Source organism: Plasmopara halstedii (assembly GCF_900000015.1).
Source record: "Plasmopara halstedii genome assembly, contig: Scaffold_555, whole genome shotgun sequence".
Classification (NCBI taxonomy): Eukaryota; Oomycota; class Peronosporomycetes; order Peronosporales; family Peronosporaceae; genus Plasmopara; species Plasmopara halstedii.
This window is the reverse complement of record NW_020187475.1, coordinates 1,978,264-1,986,602: the sequence shown is the minus strand read 5'-3', so window position 1 is coordinate 1,986,602 and position 8,339 is coordinate 1,978,264. Positions and strand designations below refer to the sequence as shown.

The 8,339-nt window shown below is 43.7% G+C and overlaps 4 protein-coding genes across 4 annotated transcripts in view; 3 read left to right on the top strand and 1 right to left on the bottom strand.

Annotated features, from left to right (window-relative positions):
* Nucleotides 1-2,205: 2,205 nt before the first annotated feature.
* PHALS_11924 (Alcohol dehydrogenase, class IV) lies at nt 2,206-3,578 on the top strand (the record flags this gene model as incomplete). Its single annotated transcript, XM_024727374.1, has 2 exons — nt 2,206-2,823; nt 2,883-3,578. 2 exons carry the CDS (start codon nt 2,206-2,208, stop codon nt 3,576-3,578), a joined length of 1,314 nt encoding a protein of 437 aa, XP_024577957.1.
* A 91-nt stretch (nt 3,579-3,669) lies between these two features.
* On the bottom strand, nt 3,670-4,449 carry PHALS_11923 (Domain of unknown function DUF4203; the record flags this gene model as incomplete). The annotated part of the gene is made up of 1 exon (XM_024727373.1): nt 3,670-4,449. The coding sequence occupies one exon, from the start codon at nt 4,447-4,449 to the stop codon at nt 3,670-3,672; it is 780 nt and encodes a 259-aa protein (XP_024577956.1).
* A 1-nt stretch (nt 4,450) lies between these two features.
* On the top strand, nt 4,451-6,540 carry PHALS_14546 (uncharacterized protein). Its single transcript, XM_036407487.1, has one exon. It carries the CDS (start codon nt 4,914-4,916, stop codon nt 5,148-5,150), a length of 237 nt encoding a protein of 78 aa, XP_036263184.1. The 5' UTR covers nt 4,451-4,913; the 3' UTR covers nt 5,151-6,540.
* A 1,037-nt stretch (nt 6,541-7,577) lies between these two features.
* PHALS_11922 (vacuolar protein sorting-associated protein 41) overlaps nt 7,578-8,339 on the top strand; it is a gene marked incomplete at both ends in the record, with an annotated part of 6,549 nt that continues 5,787 nt past the window's right edge. Inside the window, one exon of the mRNA XM_024727371.1 lies at nt 7,578-8,260. Within this exon, the coding sequence (XP_024577954.1) occupies nt 7,578-8,260 (683 nt within the window). The remainder of the gene's footprint in view (nt 8,261-8,339) is intronic.

Sequence of the window (8,339 nt, the reverse complement as noted above, 5' to 3'; positions counted from 1 at the left end):
ATGTTCTCAATCTTAATGGGGGAGAGTGTAACGGGGTTACACATACCCTGGTAACAGGAGTGTATGTCACACAAGATCGGTATGGTGTGACCACACCCAAACGAGAATTTGGTACGGGGCCTATAGCCAGTAGTTATACATGTATTTAGATTTTACTATACATATTTATGAAAATCTATGCATTTAAAATTAAGCGGCTTTGCCGCAGATCAAACAAAATACAGTCAGTTTTGAATTCAAACCGAAGAGTTAATTAGCCTAGCATTAAGGCTATAATTACTCTTGGTTTAAGCGGATTGCGATCCGCTAAATTCGTACTTGTTCTGAGTATACGAACGAGAGGTCGGTGACCTAACTTACGCTTCCTCAAAGCGCAAAGCTACGGCAGTCCCGCTGCAATCAAGAGTAACAAGCGATGTAGCGATTGTCGATGATTGAGCAAAACAACATGCCTTTCGTTTACGCACTTTTATGAGATAGGCGTGTTCGTTCACACTACGAACACCACCAGGCATCGCAATCATGTTATTTGTAAGAGAAAGCCTCATGCCCCCATCACCAAATTAAAGTAAATACTGACGCAGGATTACCAAGACGCTGTCGAGCACCACCCAGTAATTTCTGGAGTAGAGCGACCTTGGTCGCCCCTCTTGGGCATCGAACCGCTTGACCAGACGCTTGCGGGGAAGTGAGGACTGCATGTAGTATTATTCGAGTGGCACCGAGAACATTTGTGGACTTTGCTGATGAGTTGTCCAAGACGAGGACTGAGTGAGGTAACTGACTCTTCTGCTAGCCATTCAGTTTCCCCAAATATCTTTAACTATTTCGACTTTCACTGGCTATGGAGGCATCATGCAAAAGTTGATCAAAACATTTAATTTATGCCCGCTGATCGACGAATAAGATGTTGCTTCTAATAAAATCGGGTACCGATCCTTGGCTCAAGCGGTTTGTAGCTTTGTCTGGGACGAGGAGGTACTTGATGGGATACCCATAGGACCCGAATCCAGGACGCCGGAGATAGGCTACTAAAGTGGACGAGCGAGCACACCCCTGTGCTGTGACCGCCCTGCCAACCCGCACCCAATTGAGTGTGTGATAGTTGGGTGGAAGGAGGCTACTGACCGAAAGGATTCCCTAGTGTAATAATGTGGTACGGATCCCGACCTGAATTAAGTCGGATAACTACCAGCATCCCGCGCTAATTCCAGCGTTTGGGTTCCGGCAGCTTAAAGCTCTAATGGAATTAGGGTTAGATGTAAAGATAATGACCGATGGATGCACTTTACTATGTCGATCACAAAGTAAGTCGAATGAGGCGGTAGATTTCACTTCCACGAAGTGCTTGAATGAACTTTAAACGCGATACTATCTTCAAACATCCTCTCTCATATTGAACTACGTGGAAATCCGTCTTTACGCCTAGAAAAGTTGCAAAACTACGTTGCTGGTTCAAATCTGCCACGGCAGATCTGAACCGTATAAAGACAGACCACATAGCAGTAAAATAGTGAGTCTTAAAATGCTTGAATGAAGCACAAATTTCTGTTTCGACTTGGTTTCCAATGTCACATTTTGCATGACAAGCTCTCTATGTGCGGATTAGCTTGTGCCTTGGAACAGCCATATTTTACGCTGTGTTCATCTCGAGGCTAAGCGAACTCATCATAAACCTATAATTTGACAAAATATCGCTTGCAGTAGAGATGTTGTAATCTGAGGAATGCTGGTCTTAACATAAGTAATCCTACTTGTACAAGCCAGGTAACAAGTAGCACACCGTGTAATGAAAGCTCAAATTTACATGAACCTTATGCTTTCGACATCACCAAGTCATGATAAGCAAAATCCGCGTAATCGGACAGTGGACAAAAAAGTGAGTTGCAAACGCATGAAACCACGTAAAAATACAATGTTCTTAGGCCTTGGTCTGATGTGATCTCTTCTTAATCATTTGTCTAAAATAACTGTCAAGGAATGTGCCGCCCGCGTTTAAGACGGTTAGCAAGTGCTTAGTCTACGTGTCACTCGCTGTCCCAGCGCACCCCCCAATACCCAACTTGCTAGTCTTGTCTTATATTACTCTACCTCGTATTGGTTCTTAATACTCTCAGCTACATATCGATATAGCACTGCACAATCGATCATTGGCTATCAAACTTGATCAAAACAATTGAAGAGTAGTATTATGTCTACAAATCGATGAGCTTGTTCTATTTGAGGTCCCGCCGCCACTTGTTTCGTCATGTGCGCTGCATCTCGTCGAGTCTCGAAACTCATCTACAGGACCTCAATGCTAGCGGTCAGATAGGTCGTGTGATTTTTGGTGCTAATGTTGCATCAGCTCAGCTTGGTGCCATAAGTCGCGCCGTGGGTATTAGCAAAGTGTTGCTCGTGCGAGACCGAGATGCTGGTGCAACCTCGCGCACTAGATTCGCCGAGTTCTTACTCATGCAAGCAGGTGTTCCCTGTTTTCAGTACACTTTAAAGCGCGACTGCGCCACTCTTGAGGATGTGGACCATGCAGCAGCCACAGCGCAACGTGTAGGTGCCAACGGCATTGTAGCTTTTGGCGGCGGCAACACAATGGATGTAGCTCGTGCGGTAGCACTTGTGCTAGCTGCTGGAAGTAAAGCTACGGACTATGTTGACGTAGCGAAGGAAGTTGAGTCGCTGAAAGGAAAAATTGATAACCTGCCAGTCATTTTGGTCCCGACCATTGCCGGGTCGGGCGCTGAAGTGGCTCATTATTCAGTGTTGCTAGATGAACATGCTGACACAAAGGTGCTTTTCGCACCGGAATTGCCTAGTGTACCCGAGGTACGTAAAAGTTGAAGTTGCTGTGTTCATCGTCTAATTTGCAATAATATAATATCTAGGCAATACTTATTGACCCCACATTAATGGTGACAGTACCCCTTGAGCGGACCGTTCAGGGTGCACTGACATCATTAGGTCAGTGCCTCGAGAGTTTTTTATTGGGTTGTGGAGAGGATGCAATGGAAGAAATGGCAATGGCAGGATTTGCAGCGATAGCGGAAGCTTTTGCTTTGGCTCTTAAGGAAGACAAAGTAGAGCTCAAAAATGCTAGTTTGCGCGAAAGTTTTGCTTTCGGTAGTCTAGTATCTGGTATTGCTGCCAATTCTTCAGGCACAGGTGCAACCCAGGCATTAGCTATAGCAGTAGGTGGAATTTCCGAAATACCTCACGCACAAGTGGCGTCGGCTTTATTGCCATTTGTGTTTGATCGGTATTCTGAGTTGGTGAGTGAGAATGAAGGTGATCCATTTTTCGACGAGTTGCGTAAGAAGCTGGAACGTGCCGATGACCAACTGGCAGCTCTCAGTGGATTCCAAGGCGTTTCTGTGGCTGAGTGGATTCGAAATGTCATTATCCGCTTCAAGCTGCCCACAGTCTCGACACTTAATCTTGAAGAAAATTTGTTGAATGGCCTTGTTGATCGTGCTGTTCAGTACCAGGACGAGACAATGGAGAGATTCCGAAGCGACGATAATGGGGCTATTTTTGAAAAAGACGATTTCAGCGCAATTTTGGGTGCTGCGATGACGTCATAAAGTCAATTAATTAGAGAGAGTAGCGATTAGACAACTCAAATACAGTTTTCACTTGATAAGTCAGTCAATTTCATGTAATTTAGTACCCGATTTATGGAATGGAAATGTATGGAGTTGAGCGCCAACCATTGTAGCGACCAATATGATTGTAGTTATGGTGTTTATCAATATCGCGATATTGCTTCACCACGCCAGTAACCAGCAAAGCAAACATTGCCGCCAAAAAAGCCCACCAAAGTTTTGGAATTGCGGACATCCATAACTCGCTATGTTCCAAATGGGAATAAAAACATTTTATATCCTCATTTGTTGGGTACTTGCCCGTGAAGTATCCAATTCCCCGTATAATTGACACGGCACCCACAAAACTGCTGGCAATAATAGTAAAATGACGTACTAGTAACCATCCAAGCATTCCACCTAACACGATAATGGCTCCATTTAGTACAGCACTTAAGTCGATGGGAAGCATTTGGTAAGGAAGTGACAAAGTAATTGCATAAGCAAACATAGATCCGACCAGAAATACGCCAAACGGGAAGAAAGCCAAAGCGACGCAGCCTCCAGCCACCCCAAAGACAAAAAAACTGATCCAGGAAGCTGCAAGTACCCACGTCCCAAGTCCAAATACACTCGCCAGTGCCAAGGACATGAACGTTCCAGTGACAACAAAGCCGCTCAGAAATATGATCGCCCGTAAAAGTCGAAACCCGTAGAAACAAAGGCTGAGACCTACAAAAATGGCGAACTCAGCAGCGACACCTGGTTCAACGTGGAGATGATGCGGAAAGTATTCAGATCGTCGCTTATGTCCATACACAGAGAGCAGACATAGCGCGAGAATGAGTACAATAAAGTTGGAAGACATCATCATTCTCTTTTGCTAATATGAAAGGAGTCTGGGACGAGGTGAGAGCATTATGCTTCACTCAGAAATTGGTTGTCCCTCTCTGATAAGTTTCAGGAAGATTTCTGGATCAATATACCAACATGATTGGACCAGTTCACATCCTCTTAGCGCGTACATTTGACCCCCTTCATGTTTGGACGAACTCGGTTTGCGCGACTCTTTCATGTCAATCAAAACCCAGATTACCGAGTCGCTTATTGGGATGGATACAAATTTAGCCAGCCACGCTCGATCGTCCAAAGAATCATCTCGTGTATTAGCTCAATTTTTTGCTTTTCATTGTTTTTAATCTGGTGTAAGCGTTATCGGAGAACTAGAGCACATTTCGACAACAACGATATTTTTTGAAAGAAAAGGCGAAGTTGTAGAATTTCTTAATTTCCTGTGCCTGATGCTGATAGCTACAGTTGAAAATTCGATTGATCATGACCAGTCGGAGCCGATCCTCAGGTCAAGAATATAGCGAAAACCTCGTAAACACGGGATTCGAAATTGACGTTTTGTTCGTCAACTCAAATCAATGTCTGCAGGAGTACACTTTTATCGACCACGAAGCAGCATCAATCCGAGATAGCGAAGATTGCATTCCAACCAGCGATTTTTCCTGTAGGGTCAACACGAATTCTGCGCGAGCTAACATGAACGCTTTGTACACGAAATAAGTGTTGCCAATCAGCAGACCATACATATATTGCCACATAATCTCAGATGCCGTTAATAAGCACTCGATAACGCAAAAACATCAATCGGTGATGTATGATCTCAACTGTCTTTAACCTCAAATGCTTTCGCACTTTTGATCATAACGGAATGTCGAGAATTTATGTAGCAGTAGTATTGCCCCAGAGATTTTAGGAAAATCTTTCGCGTTTGCTGAGATAGTCTTTAAGTCGATGTCCATAGCTCCAACACCACCATGAGCCCAAGAAATACACCCTTTCTAAGCGAAAGTCAGACCCGAAAAGGTTCAGCTTGCTCAACTGCTGTTAATGAAAAAATCTGATGAAAAGTCGATATCGCTTAAGCAAAAACATTCACCGATCATACAAGGCGAATTGTGATAAAATTCTGATTCAGTGATAGACGTCGCGCCGGTCGCAGTACGTTACTGAGAATTGGCTGAAGTCCCATCAATGAGAAAGCAAGGCTCACCATTACACATGTACACCCACAGCCAGCGTGAGTGGCACCACCAGAATACAATATGACAATCCTTTTCCACCCTCATGGAATATAGAAATAGAAGTGGATTTGACGACAACTGCACATATTATCCACATCAAGAGGCCAAGGGATCAGGAGTCTTAATCTCTTCCATTACAAAATGGTAACGAGAAACCACTCAATGTATGTGGCCCAACCCCAAGTTTGTGGTACAAACGATTGTCTTTTTTTAAATGCCAGTTCACGCCTGTAGTCAAATTTGAGAGAGCGATCTGTCCAGCAATTTTCACGACATAAGCTGAAAACGATATAACAGCGAGTAATTTGAGTTCAAGTACCCTTTACCAGAAGAGAAGAAAATCCAGTCTCACATGACGCTACATACTTTTATGCAACTTCTCTCCACAAGCAGACATTTGATGCTAGAGCTGAACCCCCTTGTTAGATAGTCATTGACAAATGTCATCCCAAATATATTTCATGAGCAAAAATTTGCGGCACGGAATGAATAATTGACGCGGATAAAAATCCTTGTTGTAGCAGCAAAATTATACATACCTGATGATGTACGCAATAAAATATGTGTGTAATGACACCTGTTTTTTTAAGGAATACATCAGAATAATAAAAATGATTCTAAAGATCATGTACGTCTCTGCGCAACATAAACAACCTCATACATTCTGCTTTTTAAAAAATCGAGAAGATTGAATAGCTGAAGAAAAATAAACAGACAGCAAGGAGTAGGCTTTGCTAGATCGCGCCTAATAAGTCATTGTCGCAAGGTGCTGAGGCCATTTACGGCTGAAATGGGTAAGCTGGCAGACATTGGCCTTGTGCTGCTCGCTCGCGATGTAACCAACGATATGGAGAATAGCGAGATATATATTTTTCCGCAATTACTACCACATAGTGCCTCCTCATAGGCTCATTTAAATAAAGCTTTTAAAACACAGAAAGCTGATAGCGTTTATTTGGTCGTCAGGATGATGAAGCATTCAAGAAATTATCTGACCTTTTCAAATTCTAGATTATAATATATGATTACGGCAGTTGTATTACACATGTTGCCTTTACTGTAGCATCCACGGTACGCTAAGCTTTTGACTGGCCAAATGATAACAGCTGCTTTCCAAGCTAACAGATGGAAAAGACGCAAGACGTTGAGAAGAAAAATTGCCGATAGCATTTCGCTACAGATAATTTCGCTGTGCAGCTCTTAATCACCGACCTACACATAGTATTCCTCGACAACGTTACCTCAAGTTATATCGTTTCCACTCCAACCGTTTGCATGACGCCACAAAGGGAATGAGATTGATAGCTGCTCGTCCTTCTTATGTTATGTCGTTCGTTGTTGTTTCCCAACAAATTCAAATACGTTTATACGACAAGACACGTCGATGCAAGAAAGTCGCATGCAACACAAAAAATATTATCTGTGAAAAGGTATAGTATATGATGCATATTTCAAATGTTCAGACGTTCGCTGTACATAAAAATTCGCGAACTTGAAGGCCTAGCGCTGGAGCACTCGATCAAATCTGTCGTGTTAATCTTCCACTATGCAAAAATTGAAGATTTTATAAGCTTTTCTACCGTTTCGCAGCCACGCCTTCTCGAGTGCCGTACTTTTACCTAATAGCCAACTCTCCTATTCGTCGCGTGTTGACGCTGTGTCCAACTTGGTCCACCAAACATGTTCAGTCAGAAGAAAGTGAGAACCTGCACACGAGACGAGTCACAGGTCCTACACTCATTTGAGACCCACTTTGCGCACGCATATCCATAGTCTCCTTTTAATCGATTCTCTGATTAATCGATTCTCTGAGCGTTGACGACACCACGGCGATAGCACTCTCGCAGCCAACTTCATACAATTGTCAGAGTCTATAACAAACGGACGTATATTGCTGTTTTAAGGTATGATCAGAAAGGAGAAGGCACTGACCGATTCAAAAACGCTCCGAAGCATTGTGGGTTCCAACATTGGCCCGTCGGGGATGTCGACGACATCGCTTGACTTTGATGAGGTTGACACTTCTTATAGTTCAACCTTTTCTGACAGCAGTACTTACGCCAACGACGAGATGGACACATCAGACGACGAAGCCGTCGATGATCTGCTGTATAGAATAGCAGACGACATGATTGGACGCAATGAACCCTTTCAATCTCCTTTTGGCGTCAAAGCTCAATGCTATGCGGACTACACAGCTAGTGGCAAACCGCTTAAGAGTATTGAGCACTTCATGCGTCATAAGGTCATGCCAACTTATGGCAATACACACACCATGACATCTGTTTCAGGATCACAGACGACGGCATTTCGAGAAGAAGCCCGCGCAATTATTGCAAAGTCAGTAAATGCTCGCGGGTCTAAGGACGTGGTGCTATTTGCAGGCCAAGGCTGCACAAGTGCAATTCAAAAATTGATTACAGCCCTTGGTATTAACACGTCAAGGCGACTGCGACGTCCATCGAAACGTCCAGTGGTTTTTACATGTCCATTTGCGCACCACTCGAATCTGCTGCCGTGGCGAGAAAGCCTCGCAGCTGATATTGTAGAGATTCCTGAAGCTAACGGTGGTGGTCTGGACGTGAAGGAGTTAGAGCGTCAATTAAGACTCTACAGCAATCGCAAACTCAAGATTGGCACGTTTACTGCTGCTACAAATCTCACGGGA

Bases quoted from the DNA above. Each gene is read 5' to 3' on its own strand.
- PHALS_14546 (XM_036407487.1), top strand. From the start codon at position 4,914: ATGACCAGTCGGAGCCGATCCTCAGGTCAAGAATATAGCGAAAACCTC.